This window comes from Prionailurus viverrinus, chromosome A1 (assembly GCF_022837055.1).
Source record: "Prionailurus viverrinus isolate Anna chromosome A1, UM_Priviv_1.0, whole genome shotgun sequence".
Lineage (NCBI taxonomy): Eukaryota > Metazoa > Chordata > Mammalia > Carnivora > Felidae > Prionailurus > Prionailurus viverrinus.
This window is the reverse complement of record NC_062561.1, coordinates 205,680,976-205,698,944: the sequence shown is the minus strand read 5'-3', so window position 1 is coordinate 205,698,944 and position 17,969 is coordinate 205,680,976. Positions and strand designations below refer to the sequence as shown.

General features: G+C 44.1%; 1 protein-coding gene across 1 annotated transcript in view; it reads right to left on the bottom strand.

Annotated features, from left to right (window-relative positions):
• CCL28 (C-C motif chemokine ligand 28) overlaps positions 1-2,769 on the bottom strand; it is a 28,856-nt gene extending 26,087 nt beyond the window's left edge. The window contains exons 1-2 of the mRNA XM_047857577.1: positions 2,700-2,769; positions 2,453-2,590 (exon numbers count right to left, since the gene is read on the bottom strand). Coding sequence (XP_047713533.1) covers positions 2,453-2,590; positions 2,700-2,769 — 208 coding nt within the window. The remainder of the gene's footprint in view (positions 1-2,452; positions 2,591-2,699) is intronic.
• Positions 2,770-17,969: the final 15,200 nt, after the last annotated feature.

Here is a 17,969-nt window from a genome sequence, read left to right as displayed (position 1 = left end):
CCTCCCTAGCAGTGCCCTATAATTAAAACAAACAGAAAACAAAATGTCTTTTTAGGATGCAGACGACAAGTCCCCAGCAAGTGCCTGTGTGACGAGGAACCATCCTGCTGTGAGAAAACGGGTTGTCAGAACCAAGCCGGTTTGGGACTGTGAGGCAAAATGCCTCACCCTGCATCTGCCAGAGACAAATGGAGCCTTAGTCTGAAAATATCTATAGTAACAACAGCCAGCCCACAAAGCCCTAGATTGTGGCTTTAAATAATCTGGCTTAGGGCCACCGGAGTGGATGATAGACATTTTTATGGACTCGGTTTTGAGTTCTGGGAGCCAGCAGCCACGTCAGCAGGTGTATATACCCTCCTACCTTTGGGTAGAATCCAAGGCTTTTAATTACAGGTAAGTCAACTGCTTCCTGATTCATGCAAAATGCTTTGAGAATGCCAATTACTGAGCCATAACATTAAAATGGCCATTTAAGGCACCATTAAGGCAGTGGAACCATCGGTGCCTGGAAGAACAAAATGTATTTCTCAAAGTTACCAACTGGCACAGACCACTTCCCGATCCCCTCCCGGAGCCTGTGACAATTGTCAAAGCCACTTAAACCTCCTTCCCTGCACTTCCCAGTATTCCCCACCTCCCTGCCTCCCTCCTCTCCTGCTCCTCCCCCAGGTCTGAGTCCCTTAGAGCCTCCCACAGGGCATGTGGGACACACAGATACTCCATGGAAGGCTTTTATGGAAAGCAGTGGGTTACCCCTCTAGGTTCCACAACTGCTCTCAGGCCTACCCTCTCGTATTTTAACCCAACATCACTTATTTTTAGACGGCAGAGGGTTGGGCGCTTCCCAGATCGTGTGATTTTCCTGTGGCCCGAACTGCCTTAGGAAAAGCCCTGGGAATCACCCAAAAGGCCACTGCAGGGCCTCCTCAGTTCTCTTTTTTTCTTTCTTTCATCACCAACTGGACCTTTTTCAAACACCTCTGTGTTTTGCTGTCCCACCTTCTCTGCCAGGACTCGGTCCCATGGGAAGTCTGGCCTTGGGTCTGGCAGGGGCATCCCTCATCACCCCTGCCCCTCTGCCTGCCTGTCTCTCCCTCCTCTCCCACAGGACAGCTGCTGTGATTGCTGAGGGGCAGCTGGAAACACGTCAGGAAGCTGAAGGGAGATACATACACTTTTATTTCAAAGCTTTATGTGAAAAAAAAAAAAAGTGCATTGCCAAAACTAGAAATAAAGCCTGAGCAGGTAAGCCTTTGAGAAACAGTGAAAGTGAATCCTAAAATTTCAATGGTGAGTTCTTCTGAAAAATTTTTACAGAAACATAGAAAATGATACACTTGTGTCTTTGTCTTGATAAGACAGATAGATTGATAGAAATGAAGAAGAGATTATCCAGATAGAAATGAAGAAGAGATTATCTAGATCTTTCCATGCTCGGTAATACAAGCCCAGTACATTGGTGCACTGTATCGGGTCCCCTAAACAAATGCCTACAGGAACCAGGCAGTTAATAGGACGATAGCCAGCTTCAGAGAAGGACAGGGGCTACTGCGCTCTAGCCAATTCCTGCCAGAGGAAATGGGACCGTTGTTGCCAGATGTGATTTTTCAAGAGAAGATTTAAAATACAAGTGGGGTGTATATGTGAGAATGTATATACGAAATCTGTCAGTTTTTAAGAGTTGGCAAATGCTTTCAAAAGCAGATCAGACACGACTTATATTTCACCTCTCTTCTGGATTTAGAGAATCTATTCAAGGTCAAGTTTCAGAAAAGACGACAGTGGGAAAGAGTCAAATCAGTCAAGTATTTAGTACTTCTGTTTAGGTTTTCCTAAGTACTGTAGAAAAGATTGCCTCCGGTTCAAATGCAGTTACTATTTCCATATATATGCTAGCAATTCACAATTTGAGTTCTCTTTGATATAATTTGTATGGTTCAGTCTCCTTTATCCTGCATCCCTTCTTAAAGGTCAGATTGCAGTTTTGCTTTTCAGTATCCACAGGGCTGACTTTGTTGCTTCCCAAACCCCTAACCCAGAAGGTGACGTCTGCCTTTCCTGCAGGAACATGCACATTTGTCTCCAGTGTAGCAGGTTGGGGGAAGGAGGAGACGGATGAATAATAGGGATTTTCCTCCAACCTCTACCTGGGGATTTTCTAAGAGACTGTCATCAGCAAAGGAAACACAGCTCAAAGTTGTTGTGTGGAAAGATCTCATCCTCCATGAGACAAATTACTAATATCTGTTCAAATGAGGTTCCATCCTTCTTGAAGATCAGCAATGTAAATCTATGCCAGTCTCTCGTAGATAACTGGAAATTCCTACCTGAAGAGATCGAACTTCCTGCCCCAAATTGCCGCCAGGACTTCACTCCTTCCTGCTCCATCTTGGGGAGGCAGCACCCCCTCTTTCCACGGGAGGCTTGCATAGCCAACACCCCCACTCACCTTCTGAGGAGGGAAAAGCCACACAGGCAGCCAAGGCCACCAGAGCGAGTCCTGTCTGCTGCATTCCTGCCTGCCCCACCAGCCCCGGGCTGTACCACAGGTGAGGCTGTAGGATCAGGAAATGAGGCTGAAGGTGTCCTTGGGTGCAGAGAGTGTGGAGGAAAAGTAAGCCGGGCAGCCCCGCCCTGGGAGGTGCTGGGGTACCTATTTCTCATATTTCTTTCCTTGAGACCAGGCTCTTTCTTACGACCAGAACTGTGTACAGCCACCTGGGGGTCTAGCAATGTCAGCGGTGATCTGGCAGTTGGCGAGGTCATTGCGAGTTGGGGGTGTGCATCAGAATCATCTGGGAACCATTAAAAAATAGCTGTCTACTCGAATCCGTCCACACACCTAGAATTCAGGATTTGGAGTAGGGGACTAGTGATTTGAATTCTTTTGAAGCTCCATAGGTGATTCTGATGGACACCTCCATTGAGAACTGTTGCGTAAAGGAATCCGTTTTTAAGTAGCTTGGTGAAACTAACAGTTTCTGGGGACAAGGGTGACAAGTCATAAAAAAACAGTATTATCTGGTGGAAGGATATGGAAAAATTCGACCCCCCTCTGGCCTTGGTTTGCAGCCAAATTGTTTTCAGTGAAGCTGTTAGTTTATTTAGGAGAAAAGACAGGTAGAAAGGCCTCTTGCCTCTAGGCTATGCCTGGTAGAAAAGAGAGGCCCAGAGCAGATGTAAGCAGGAAGGAGGAGGTGCGAGTTCTAGTCTGGCTTTGTTGCTAATCAGCTTTGAAAATAAGAGCATACGGTAGGGTAAGAATAATTGGATTCTAATCCTGCCTCTTTTACTAACTGGTTGTACAACCTCAGAATATGTACTTAACTTTTCTGCAAATACAAGTCAGGCTGGACGCTCTCCAAAATTTTGCCATGCTTTCTTTATAACTGCTCTGTCTCATGCGGTAACTTCTTGTCCATATGTAGCCCTTGACCATATGAAATGTGCTCACCCAAATTCAGAGGCACTATGAGCATAAATACACACCAGATTTCAAAGACTTAGTACAAAAAATATAAAATATCTCCTTAATAATTTTCATATTGATTACATGCTGAAATGCTGAAATGAAAAATATTTAGATATTTGAGTTGAATGACATTATTACCATTAAAATCTCTTGTTCCTTTTTACTTTTTTCATATGACTACTCAGAAAATGTTAAGTTACATATGTAGCTTACATTATATTTGCATTGGGCAGTTACTTTGTAAGGTCAAGAGCTCGAGACCAGAATTGTCCCCCCTCTGTCAAGTCATGGTACTTAACCAAACTCCAATTTCACTATCAAGAACAGCTACAGGGGCGCCGGGGTGGCTCGGTCAGTTGAGCATGGACTTCGGCTCAGGTCACGATCTCGAGGTTCGTGAGTTCCAGCCCTGCATCAGGCTCACTGCCGTCAGCGCAGAGCCTGCTTCACATCCTCTGTCTCCCTCTCTCTCTTCCCCTATAGTACTCGCACTCTCTCTCTCTCTCAAAAACAAATAAAACATGAAAAAAAAAAAAACAGGCATAAAAGAGAACAAAATCTTGCTATTTGTAACAACATGTGTGGAGCTAGAGGGAATAATGCTAAGTGAAATAAGTCAGTTCAGAGAAAGACAGAGATTTCACTCATATGTGGAATTTAAGAAACAAAACAAAGAAAAAAAGAGACAAGCAAAAAACCCCCAAACTCTTAAATATAGAGAACAAACTGATAGTTGCCAGAAGGGAGGTGAGTGGGGGGATGGGTGAAATAGGGGAAGGGCATTAAGAGGGCACTTAGCAAGATGAGTGCTGAGTAATGTATAGAATTGTTGAATCACTATTCTGTACACCTGAAACTAATACAATACTGTAGGCTAATTATACTCCAATTTAAAAAATAAATTTAAAAAATTTTTTATTTTTTAATTTATTTTATTTTATTTTTTATTTTTTTTTCAACGTTTATTTATTTTTGGACAGAGAGAGACAGAGCATGAACGGGCGAGGGGCAGAGAGAGAGGGAGACACAGAATCGGAAGCAGGCTCCAGGCTCTGAGCCATCAGCCCAGAGCCTACGTGGGGCTCGAACTCACGGACCGCGAGATCGTGACCTGGCTGAAGTCGGACGCTTAACCGACTGCGCCACCCAGGCGCCCCTAAAAAAATTTTTAAAGAGAAGCAAATTAAAAAGGACCAGAGTGATAATAAACTAGGAAACTGGAGCTTTGGAGTACCTGGGTGTAGACAAAGACTGGGGCCCGAACGAAGACCCAGTCACGCAGAGTAGTGGTTCCAACAAGCAAGGGGACCCTGTCTTGATTATGGAGCACAAAGGAGCTGAGGAGGTGACCTGCTTCTCTGCAGTAGAATAAAGCCTCTGTTCAGATGAAATGAAGGGTGACTGTTGGAGAACCCAGAGGGATTTTTAATCCAACAGGAAGGCTGAGCTCAATTTTGATGAGCCTGGGGTTAGAAAGAGCCTGTGTTCTTACTCTTGTACCCTTATTTGCTTCTCTATTTAATGGGACAGCTTCCCTTTCACTGTGTGCTGTTCTGCTAGGGAATGTCACCAGGAGCCTTCCAGGAAGAAGGCATGGGGACAGAATCCAAACACTTGGAAAACACAGGGCCTCTTCCTTGAGTGGTCTCAGGTTGTTAGCATTTTCCCTCTCCTTCCCACTTCTTCCTGGGGCCACTGCAATGAGGTGATGGGTTGGGTAGCGGCTCCTGGAAGACAACTGGTGTTACACATGGGACTCATGAGATTACCACCATTAGAACGACAGCCCTGGGACAAGGCGTTATGTCAGCCTGGTGTTTAAAGGCAAACATGACACAGACCCGCAGGAGCCCATAAACCACTGGAAATCCTGTGCCGTGTTGTTATGTAATGAGCACGAGAGTGATGCCGGGCAGGTCAGTTTGACTGGGGGGAGGGCAAACTGAATGGTGGAATTTTTGCCTGTGGGGAACAGGGTGCGAGCTAGTTATGGGGTATGTGCGTCTGTGTGTGACGGGATGTTCACCGGGCATCATTCTACCCAGAATTAACTGGGAAGGAGCCTTGAAAGACTGAGATGAGAACAACTTTGATTATTCAGATGTTTTTATCTGGGCTTGGAGCTTCTACAAAACCAAATGAGGAGGAGACTGGGAAATGTGTGCCCTAAGGACCTAGGGAATAGTTGGAGGGTAGAGCCATGGACTCAGTTTGAAGACAGCCTAAAAGTACGTTTGGTTTTGTGTTTCCCACCGTGAAATGTCCCTGGCTAAGAATACCAGGAGGCAAACTTTACAAAATTTTTTTGCAGAGGGGTGGGCGGCTGGGTGGCTTTCTCGGTCTAAGTATCCAACTCTTGATTTTGGCTCAGGTCATGATCTCCCACTTGGTGGGATCAAGCCCCAAGTTGGGCTCTGTCACAGAGCCTGCTTGGGATTATCTCTCTCCGTGTCTCTCTCTCTCTCTGCCCCTCCCTGGCTTGAGCATACACTCTCTCTCTCTCTCTCTCTCTCTCTCTCTTAAAATAAATAAATAAACATTTTTTTAAAAAGTTGTTTATTTTACCAGGAAAAAGCAAATCATTTTCACCTTAAAGAGAATTAAGTATAAACTCAGACATTCATAAAAATACTTGATACCATCCATGCTCTAGGTAAAATGACCTGTTTGGATTAGGAGGATGAAGAAGAGTTCTATTTTATTTTTTAATTTTATTTTTTATTTCAGAGAGAGAGAGAACACGAGCAGGGGGGAGGGGCAGAGGGAGAGAGAGACAACCTTAAGCACGCTCCACACTCATCAGGGAGCCCAATGTGGGGCTCAATCCCATGACCCTGGGATCATGACCTGATTGAAATCAAGTCAGATGCCCCACCAACTGAGCCAACCAGGAGCCCTGGTAATAATATTTAAATGTTCATTTCATAGAAGGAATTGTTTTCTATATCATATAGCAAACAAAAAAATTATAGAGTTTTCCTTAGAGCATGGAGGATGATTAATTATAAAAATATATATCACCAGGGGATTTATAGGATTGAAATTAGGACCAAGAGCAGTGTGTGTGTGTGTGTGTGTGTGTGTGTGTGTGATACTTCAGAAATCTGTATTCTTTCAAAATAAGATAGTACATTTTCCAGCCGAGATGGCTTTTAGCAAAACCAGGCCAGGCTGTGGTTTCATGATTTATATATACTCTGTAGTTAATTAAATGTGTGATGGGGTTGGGCATCAGATATGCTAAAGCAAACAGGGAAGAAAAAATGCAGGACTAATCAGTGGGAACAGAGTTTGAACCTAGAGCCAAAGTAGGGAATTTCCCTAGCACTGAATTTCTTATTCCTGGTTAACATTTTAGTTTCCTCTCCAGGCTTCAATGTATAACTGTTTTCTTTTTTAGCATTCATGCCTTCCAGATATAGAAACAATCCAAATTCATCCCAATATCGTCATTATCAGTTTTATACTGAGTACGCTGAGGCACAAAAGTTAGGTGACTTGACTAAATTAGTCAATAAATTGGGAATTATAGAGCAGAATAGTATCACAATCTAATAAAAACAAACAGACTGCACCCAGAAAAATCTTAAAAAGAAAAGCAATGGTGGACAACTAGCCTTTTTGGATGTTAAAATATATTATAAATCTACTGTAACTAAAATAGTAGATTCTAGACACCAATGCATAAATCCAAGAGATACAATGCTTGGGAAAACTTAATATATATAATGAAGTTAGCATTTTACATCAGGGAAAACTGTGGTTTATTCAATGGTTTTGAAACAACTGGCTAACCGTGTGAAAAAAGATAAAGTTGAAGATTGAAATTTGAGACATATTAAATATCTAATGTAAAGAATTAAAATATAGAAGTGTACAAAGGAAATATGGATGATTTTTTTTTAAGTTTTGGAACAGGGGAGGTCTTTATTTTTTTTTTAATGTTTATTTATTTATTTGTGTGTGTGTGTGTGAGAGAGAGAGAGAGAGAGAGAGAGAGAGAGAGAATGAATGGGGGAGGGGCAGAGAGAGAGGGAGAGAGAGACTCCCAAGCAGGCTCTGCCCTGGGGAAGGATTTTACAAGCATAAAACAAGACTCAGAAGCCAAAAAGAAAAGAATGAAAAATTTGACCATACAAAAAAGTGAAATTCCATCATGGAAACATAAAACTCAATTAAAGACAAATGGCAAAAACTTTGTGGGAGGGGTGCCTGGCTGGCTCACTTGGAAGAGCATGCGACTGTTGATCTCAGTGTAATGAGTTTGGGACCCACGTTGGGTGTAGAGATTATTTAAATGAATAAATAAGTCAAAACTTTTGTAAAAAGTTGTGTGTGGAAAAGAGGGCATTTGTAAGGCAATAGACAATAGACAAAGGGCTTGTATATCAATAAGAAAGAGGCTCACGACTCCCTGAAAAATGGACTATGGATATGAACACATAGTTCACAGAAATAAAAAGGCTTATAAATACTTTTCTAATGCTTGGCATTCTTCAAAATTACTTAGACATCAATAAAAACAACAAAATGAGACACATTTTCGTACCTGCCAGGCTGGCAAAGAGCAAAGTATTTCGTATTACAGGGTGTTAGCAAGTAGTTAGTAGTAGGTAGCAGGAGTGCAAATTGGTGCAAAGTCTTAGGATATTAATCTGGCAATACCTGTCAATCTAAAATGAAGATATCCTTTGACTTAAGAGTCACGTGGTAATCCACATTCATTTCCTCACAATTGTTAAACTCATGGTGGCTTCTGTTTCAAGGTCAGCGGACCTTGAAAGCGGAAGAGTCTCTGATCCCTAGATCCTCTTTTAAAGAGCTCACCTGATTAGGTCAACTCCACCCAGGAGACCTACATCTTCGACTAACTTAAAGTCAACTTTAGGGACTTTAACTACATCTGCAAAATTTCTTCATCGTTGCCACATTCTATTGGTTAGAAGCAAATCACAGGTTCCACCTGCACTCAAGACAAGGGCATGGTACAATAGTGTGGATACCAGGAGGCACAAGTCACCAGGCTCTTAGACATCAGTATTACCAAGTATAAAACCAAACCACCATCACAATAAAGAACATCTAATACTAAAGTAGAGCTCATTTCACAGTAGGCACTGTTTCAAGCATTTTGCATACATTAAGTTACTTATTGGTCAGGACAATCCTATGGAGTAGGAATTCTTCCTCCTTTTTTACAGATAAGGAAACAGAGGCATAAGTTTACATAGTTTGCCCAAGGTCATAGAGCTGGTAAGTGTTGGAGCTAGCACTGGAACCCAGGCAGCCTACGTTCAAAGTCCCGTCTTCCTTGCTACACCATGTATGCATTTTGCAAATATGTACAGGGGTACAAAAAGAATTTAATGTTCCTTTGGCTTCAGCCCTTCTTTGGGAGATGCAGGAAGTATACGGATCCCCCTACTTCTCTGCCATGTTGGCCACCAATCTCAAGAATTTAATGTTCCAATAACTGAGGCTATATAACAAATATGCCAACACTTGTAGCTTCGGCCACCACAGTATTTGTTGTTTTGCTCATGAGTCTGCTCACTCAAACCTGGAGTGGTTTGAGGCTGGAAGCTGGAATCATCTGGGCGGGTTACTCACTCCCACACTGGCAGTTGAGGCTGGTTGTTGGCTGGGAACCTCAGTTGTTCTTTATGTGAATCTCTCCATGTGACTAGTTTGCCTTCCTCACAGCATGGTGGTTGGGTACGAAGGGCAAGTATCGCATTAATGAGAGAGCGAGCCGGGTAGAAGCTGTATTGCCCTTGGGGCGCCTGGGTGGCTCAGTTCGTTAAGCATCTGACCCTTGATCTCAGCTCAGGTCTTGATCTCAAGGTCGTGAATTCAAGCCCTGCATTGGGCTCCACACTGGGACTGAAGCATACTTATAAACAAAGAAACAAAAACTTTGTGTGACTCAAGAAGCTGTATGACCTGTCTTGGAATTTACACAGTTTCATTTCTACTGCATTTGATTAATCAGGATAGTCAAAAAGTCCTACTCAGGTTGAAAAGGAGGGGGAAAAAGACTTCACCTCTCAGTGGAGAGTGGCAAGGTTCTAGAAGAGCATGAGGACCTGAAATATTGCTGTCAATCTTGCACAAAAGATTGATTAATTTATTTCTGTAGCTCAGAGCTAGCCTGTACTCAAACCATCCCAATAATTTAGCTATTCTTTTCTTCAAAAATGTCGAGAAAAGGGCTCCACAATCTTAAATAATAAAACATTAATGTCTTTCTTTTTCCTGTTTTTATACTCCTAGATCACCTTTTCCTCTTACATTTCCCTTAGGGTGGAGAACAAATGAAATTTTAAGCTCCTATCAGGACTTTGCTGTTGGCTTTGAACCCGAGTGATTATGTTCTCTTTCTTTTGGCTGACACTTCAGGGAAGGTTCCTGAGGTAGGACTGTCTAAGACATGCCAGCTCTTATCTTCTAAAAAAATAGGGAAGGATGAAGGAAATAAGACCATTCAGTCATTCATCTGTTCAACAAAATATTTGAGTTTCCACCTTGCACTGAGCACAGCCCTAGGGAAAGAGTAAGAGATGAAGACAGGGGCTCTGCCCTCCAGAAACCCATGCTGCTAGAGGAGGAGAGAAAGGGAAACAACAGCCTCCATATTAATTCCCATGGTAGGGCCCATTCCACCCTGTCGCTCAGGGTGACCCCTTTGTTACTCTCTCAAGTGTGAAAATCATGGTAACCACCCCTTACAGGTCTGCAGCTGGGTCTTTGTCTTGTCTGGGATTGATCCTTAGTAGCACCCAAGTCCTCAGAAAGAAGGCTGCCATTGCTTCAAAATTAGTAAGGCAGTTCCTAAACTGTGTGCCAAGGCACCCCAGGGTACTGAGATGAACTCTTAGGGGTGCAATAGGATATTCTAAATGACTGAGGGAGGGGTGCCTGGGAGGCTTAGTTGTTTAAGCGTCCAACTCTTGATTTCGGCTCAGGTCATGATCTCATGGTCATGGGGTTGAGCCCCATGTCAGGCTCTGCACTCGGCATGGAGCCTGCCTGGGATTCTCTCTCTCTCTGTGTCTCTCTGCCCCTTCCCCATTTATTTCTCTTTCTGTCTCTCTCTCTCTCTCTCTCAAAATAAAAAAAAACTTGAAGTTTAAATTGTTGAGGGAACGATAGGGACATCTGTTGGATACCATCCCACAACCACTATTAAGTCATTTGGATCTAACTAAATAACAGGAGCTATCTGATATTTCTTTTGGCCTTGTGGTGCGGTGAAAAAAATTATTGACATTAAGAACACCAACTGTAAGCGAAGAAAGTTTGGTAACCTTTAGAGTACCTCATCTATCAATTTTCCCGATACTTCCTTCCTCGCATTTTTCTTCAGAGTGAACACACACTGCTTGAGCCATTCTTCATCTGGGACAAGGCCTTATTGCCTGATTCACCTGCTAGGACTTCTCCCCGGGGCCTTCGGAGGGATCCTCAGACGGGCATCATTTCCCATCTCTTTCTGCTTCTGCCTCCCTTTCTGTGGCCTTCTCCCCTTAGCGTTCACCTGCTCAGCGTCCTTTCACCCCATGCTCTACTCTGGCAGGCACCTCCCTATGGAGATAATCAAGTCTCACTCCTCACTGATGACATGCAGATTTTGTATCCCTGTCCTTTCCTCCTCTGCCCAGTTATCGCTACTCAGCAAAAGGTAAAGGTGAAGGAGAAAGGTAAGGGCCACAGTTGGTTCAGCACCTCAAGATTCATTTCCGCTTGAGCTCCTGGTGAGACGAGAAAGTACTATCCCTCTCATTAACATATGTTTGCACTGGTCTCTTGTTAACTAATATCCTGGGGCTACAATCTCAAGACCTCATTTGCCTCAAATGAGCATTCCATTTTGGAGATCACCAGTGGTAAATGCTCAAATGAGTCCTAACTCAAGGCTTCTCCCCTGGCCCTCGTGGTGGCATGGAGGGTGAGGAAGCTGAATAAGATGGGACAGGGAAAGTATTTGGTCCTTTGCCACCACACCACAAAACAGAAGGATGCAGAGGACTAGACCGAAGCGGAGTCCTAGCTCTACCTTGGAGGCTGGATTGAGAGTTTTAAATTGATTTCCAGACAGGGGCGCCTAGGTGGCTCATTCTGTTAAGCTGGCTGACTTCAGCTCAGGTCAAGATTTCAGAGTTCATGAGTGCAAGCTGTTAGCACAGAGCCTGCTTCAGATACTCCGTGCCCCTCTCTCTGTGCCCCTTCCCCCCCATCTCTCTTTCTCTCAAAAATAAATAAAAACATTAAAAATAAATAAAAATTAAATAAAGTGATTTACAGACAGGATGCACTTGAGGTGATCTTGAAGGAGTAACAGCTACACAGACGCCACAGTGGGGAAAGGAAACACCTTCCAGCCAGAGGGAATAGCACGTACCCAAAGCCAAGCGTGAGCACGTTCCATTCTGGGCACTCCCAATCGGCCAGAGCTCCATGCGGAGGCAGAACCCGATCCTAAAAGGCTACACGCAAGGGGAGAGGGGCCACATCCCCAGTTTGCTTAGATATTATTTCTAGTATATTCTTCTTAGATTGTAAGTAGCCTAAATTCAGAAGTCATCGGCACTGAGCCACATAGGCCTGTGCCTCTAGTCTTCATCATTCTTGATGGGAAGAGGACACGGCTGCGTGACATCAGTTCCAACACAGGGGCTCTTGGCCTCAACTCCCAGTTACAGCCTCCAGGAAGAAAGGCAAACCTGCTCCTCCTACCCCTTACCCCTCTCCAGTCTTCCACATTGCCTTCAGGGTATTCCCAGCTCCTCAACTAGCAGAGGAGGATCCAGGCCCTGTGCTGTCAGCTGACTGCCTTCAGCCTTCACCTCTCCCACTCCAGACACCCTAATCCAGCAAAGCTGAATTACCTGTTGTCCCACCTACATGCTGTCACTGGGGGCTTCTGAGCCTTCGAAATTGCTGTTCCCTCAGCGTTGGGGGTCTTCCCACCCTTTCCATCACCTCCCTCTGGCCTTCACGGGAGCCCCCTGCTTTTCTGTTAGTTTTCAGGGAACTCCCCTTTCTTTCCTAATGGGACTTCAGAGGCCCTGTGTTTGCTCTTATTGCCCTACTTATCATGCTATACGGAAATGGCCTGTCTTCTGTATGTCTCTGCCATTAGCCTACAGGTTCAAGATGGAGACTATGTGTTTTTCACCCTTAGAACATTATTATTATTATTTTTTTAAGTAAGCTCCGTGCCCAATGGGGGGCTTGAACTCACAACCCTGAGATCAAGTTGCATGCTGCACCAACTGAGCCAGCCAGGCGTCCCCAGATCATTAATGTTTCATACGAGGCCTGCTACGGAGTAGGAACACATTAAGCATTTGCTCAGTGGCCAAGTGAACCGGTGTTGTGTGAGGGCAAGTACTGGCTCCATTTTCACTCAGATGAACTATGGATGTTTAACTGGCCAAAGCTTTTATGAATTTAAATCTTTTTTTTTTTTGCATGGAGAATGGAGAAAGACTTTGTATTAAGATTCAGTGGTTCCGTTGGTGGGAGTGCAAATTGGCGCAGCCGCTCTGGAAAGCAGTGTGGAGGTTCCTCAGAAAATTAAAAATAGACCTACCCTATGACCCAGCAATAGCACTGCTAGGAATTTATCCAAGGGATACAGGAGCACTGATGCATAGGGCCACTTGTACCCCAATGTTCATAGCAGCACTCTCAACAATAGCCAAATTATGGAAAGAGCCTAAATGTCCATCAACTGATGAATGGATAAAGAAATTGTGGTTTATATACACAATGGAATATTATGTGGCAATGAGAAAAAATGAAATATGGCCTTTTGTAGCAACGTGGATGGAACTGGAGAGTGTGATGCTAAGTGAAATAAGCCATACAGAGAAAGACAGATACCATATGGTCTCACTCTTATGTGGATCCTGAGAAACTTAACAGAAACCCATGGGGGAGGGGAAGAGAAAAAAAAAAAAAGAGGTTAGAGTGGGAGACAGCCAAAGCATAGGAGACTGTTAAAAACTGAGAACAAACTGAGGGTTGATGGGGGGTGGGAGGGAGGGGAGGGTGGGTGATGGGTATTAAGGAGGGCACCTTTTGGGATGAGCACTGGGTGTCGTATGGAAACCAATTTGACAATAAACTTCATATATTGAAAAAAAAAAAAAAGATTCAGTGGTTCCACACGGAGAAAATAGAGGACAAATAGAACCGTAGTGTCAATAGCAAAGGAAAAAAGGTCATTATTTTCCCAAAAATAAACTTAACTCTGGCAAGACAAGTTGGAGGTTATCTCCCCAGAATTTGAGGAGCCCCCCATTCCTGGGACAAGGAGCTGGGATTATAGAAAGCTAGAGCAGGAAGAGAGTCTTGGAAAGCATTTGGCCTATTCCTCACTGGCTCAAAAAGGACATGTGACTTGTGCAAAGACACCAGGGCTAAATTCTGGTCCGGTGCACAGGATTCAAGAGACCAGTCTTTGTTATGTGGGAAGTGTCTTGCCAGCTCGTATTAAACAAACAAAACCACCACCAACAAAACAATTAAAAATATCTAAGGGTAAGCAAAAGAATGACCCCCGTATCTTAATCCCTGGAACCTGTGAATATGTTACCCTACATGGCAAGAGAAGCTTTGCAAATGTGATAAAGAACCTTGAGCTGAGGAACTTGCCCTGGATTATCCAGCAGGGCCCAATCTAATCACGTGGGTCCTTAAGAGAATCTTCCCAGCTGTGGTCTGAGGGAGACACGACTATCAAAAGAGGATCAGAAAGATGCATGTGAAGAAGGAAACCAACCTGCCATTGCTAGCTTTGAAGACAGAATACGGGGGCCACTAGCCAAGGGATGCAGGGGGCATCTAGAAGCTGCAGGAGGCAAGGAAACAGATTCTTCCCTAGAAACTCAGATGGAACACGTCCCAGCTGATGCCTTGATTTTAACCCAGTGAGACCTGTTTTGGATTTCTGACATGCAGAACTGGAAGATAATGCATTTATCTTGTTTTAAACCAATAAATTTATGCTAATTTATTATAGCAGCAAAAGAAGAGTAATAGGGGACACACTCAGGCATATACCCTACAACCTCTAAGCAGGCCAAGGAGACAGGCTTCCCATCTCCTTTCTTCTCACTCTTTTTCTTTTTCTTAAGTTTATTTATTTATTTTGAGGGAGAGCGAGCAAGTGAGTGAGCAGGGGAGGGGCAAAGACAGAGGGTGAGGGAGAATCCCACGCAGTCTCCACGCTCAGCACGAACCTGAGCCAAAATCAAGAGTCGGATGCTTAACTGACTGAGCCACCCAGGAGCCCCTCTTCTCACTGTTTTGTAGTATTTTCCCCCTTTCAAAGATCCTCTGAGGTTTAATTTAATCCCATCTCACTTGGATTGACATGTGGATATGGGAGCAGAGAACTTGCCAAGTGACTGGCTGTGGGTCTCACATCTGAGGAATGACAGAGCCCTTTGCAGAAGGAATGGCCTGGAGTCCGTGCCACCCTTCGTGAAGCCAGTCCTGTGTCAATCTGTTCAGAATCTAAAGAAACACTGGAGCCTCTACTGGCCAGGAGAGCAGGCCTAACACTGAGAGACTATTGTTATAGACTCTGGGCAAACAGCCGTGGCAGTCCAGGAAGAGGGAAGGGTAGTATTTACACACGGCTCTCCAAGGAGAGGAAGGCCTCTACAGCACACAATGAGGTCCTTATAGCAGGGTCTTTCATGAAGACTTTAAAAAGCTCCAATCATTTCCCTGCGACCGTGTGAAATAGCTGCTGGCAATGATGTCTGACCGCTGTCACTGAGCTATGTTTTACACCTGCACGCGGTCTGTTACGTAACCACTATCCCGTGTTTTATACTTTATTGAGCATCACCCAGATATCTAGGGAAAATTTTCTCTGCCTTCCACTTTATGTGCATGGCACCAATGATGCTGACCTGGGAACCTGGGTGTTGCTTCAATTAAGTCCAATGAATACTGAATGAGAAAGGGTGTGTGAATCCGGATAGGTGCTTTCTTTGAAATCTCACACAGCGTGCTGAAGAGGATCAAAATGAGTGTTAGAGCTTGATGCAGACTTTCCCCTCCCCGTTGCCAGACATCAAAGCAATGTTACTTAGTGCTGCTGGGTATGTAAGCCAAATAACTCCTTGCCAGGTCAGGCAAAGGGTAAGATGCTTCAGAAATGCTTTTATTTGTATCTTTATTCCTGGGAAGTAAAGAAAGGCCAAGGGGTCACACGTGGCAATGCCTTGGGTTTATGCAAAGTGCAAGGTCATTGTGGAGATTGAGTATTAATATAAATTTCTCAGATCAGTGGAATGCTGTGAGCCTCTTGGCTTTGGGCTGGAACTAATACGGGCCGAAATTCTGAGGTTTCTCTTTTTGGGTACAGTATTTGGAAAAAAAAATTGTTTAGTAGTGGGCAAAGTATTATTAAGATATCCAGTTGAAGTTAGATAGCAGGCCAAGTCAGTAGGGTTTCACAAGTAAAACTGGGGAAAGCCGACTATGCGTATTATTCTAGGTCATCTGATTGGCTAGTACACAGGGCGTCTGGGCACTGAGGGCTGAAATAGTAAACAGTAACCCAGAGCACTGCCTGGGTAGAAGGACAGAGTCAAATGTGCCTAGCAGAGGACTGATGGACCTAGCAACAAAGGAAGGCTGAGAAAAATTAAAGATATCGACAAGGCAAGAGTCGGCTCAAGGAAGAGGAGCGAAGGGAATAAAGTTAAAGAAACAGGATGAGTCTAGAGTCGTGGTTCTAAAAGTGTGGTTCCTGAATAACAGCATCAATATTGTCAACCTAAAATCTTCAGGAGGCAATAATTAAGAATGTTTTTTGGGGATCAAAGAATTGCAGTTCAGATTTGGGTAGTAATCCAAATAGGGTCCCACTAGGGAGCAAAGTCAGGGGTTTTTAAAGCAAAAAAGGAAAGTTTGTATAGGTTGTTCAAAAGAATTTTTTTATTGGTGCTCAGGGCAGAAAGTTACTCTTGAGGGAGTATAAATTGGTTGCTAAGCAAAGTCTCTTAGTGTAGCAAGTTGCAGGTGTTTGAGTGCTTGTAATAGTTGAGGCTGGCTCAGTTCAAGAGTTCATGGTTCCACCAGTGAGGGCGTGCAGGAGGCCCATTTCCTTAATGGCCTCCCAGCTCCATTTTCAAGGTACCTGACATAAGTGAGCCCATTTCATTTCATCTTTCACAGTATCAACCAGGAACTTGTTGGAAATGCAAATTCTTGGGATCTACCCAATCAAAACTCTGGAGGTGGGTCTCCAGCAATCCCTGTTCTAACAAGTCTTACAGGTGATTCTGATGTATGCTAGAGTTTGAGAACCACTGGTCTAGAAAGTTAAACAACGTTTGAGATCTCAGCAATGAGCAGTGTCATTTAAAAAGCAGGCCTGCTGTACTTGTGCATGGCTGGTGTGATGTAGTGATGAGTCATTGGTATAGAAGAAAAAGGGGAATGTTCAGGTGGCTCATCTGATGACTGAGGGTAAAATCAAGCATTGGAATAAAAGGAAAAAAGATATCATCAAAGAAGGTGAAAGGGAGCCTTAGAGAGAGTAGCATGTGGGGATGAGGATGATTAAGAACGAGTAATATATTGAGATATCAAAGGAAAAACTGGGAACTAGGGTGGATAATAGGTTTAGCCATGACAATAGTGAGCAAGGACCAGAATATGGCCTATTTCCTCTCCTCTTCAGTTGGGAAAATGGGAAAAACTAAGTAATTGTCCCACTAGCCAAAACAAAATGGAACCAGGGCGTGTCCGCCTGATTGGAGGTAGTGATGGTGGCTGCCTAAGTTGAAGAAAGGAAGTGCGGACACAGAGGTGTTTTAACTTAGCCTATCACTTAAAGGGAATTAGACTTGAGGAAGAGTAGAGTTCAATGGCAGGTCAATGGCGGAAGTTTTTCTGAGTAGCTACAACTAACATGCCTCTAGAAAACAGCAGATTGGAAGGTTAGATCAGTGGACCAGCCTCCACTAAGTGAGTGGAGAAGAAAACACACATATGCAAACAAGATACAATTCAATTTGTCGGAAGCCGAGCTATCCAACCAGCCTGATGGCAGGGCCCGGGCGGTGGACGGATCGGGACTGCAGGCGGTCCACCGACAGTGAAGCTTCTCGTACTCCCGCTTTTATGTAATTTGGCCTTAATAAAAGTACCTGGGGAATTGTCTGTTGGGGAATTGCCCTCGGCAGGCCCCCTGGGAAAAGAACCACTGGGGAAAGAAATAAGGTTCCGCGAGGAAATTGTGCGGCCCAACATTTAGCCCTTGCCACCCCCTATAAAGACAACTCTACCTAAAGGAAGGATAGCCTCATACATTTGCCAGCAAAGGAGGAATACATGGATTTAAAAGCCCCACTCCAGCAACAAAGGAGTGTATCTCTGGGCACAAGTTACTCCAACCCCTAGGCCCACTTGGCCCCCAGGAGGCATTCCAGATGATGATTGAACCTAGTCGGTTAAGGTACAG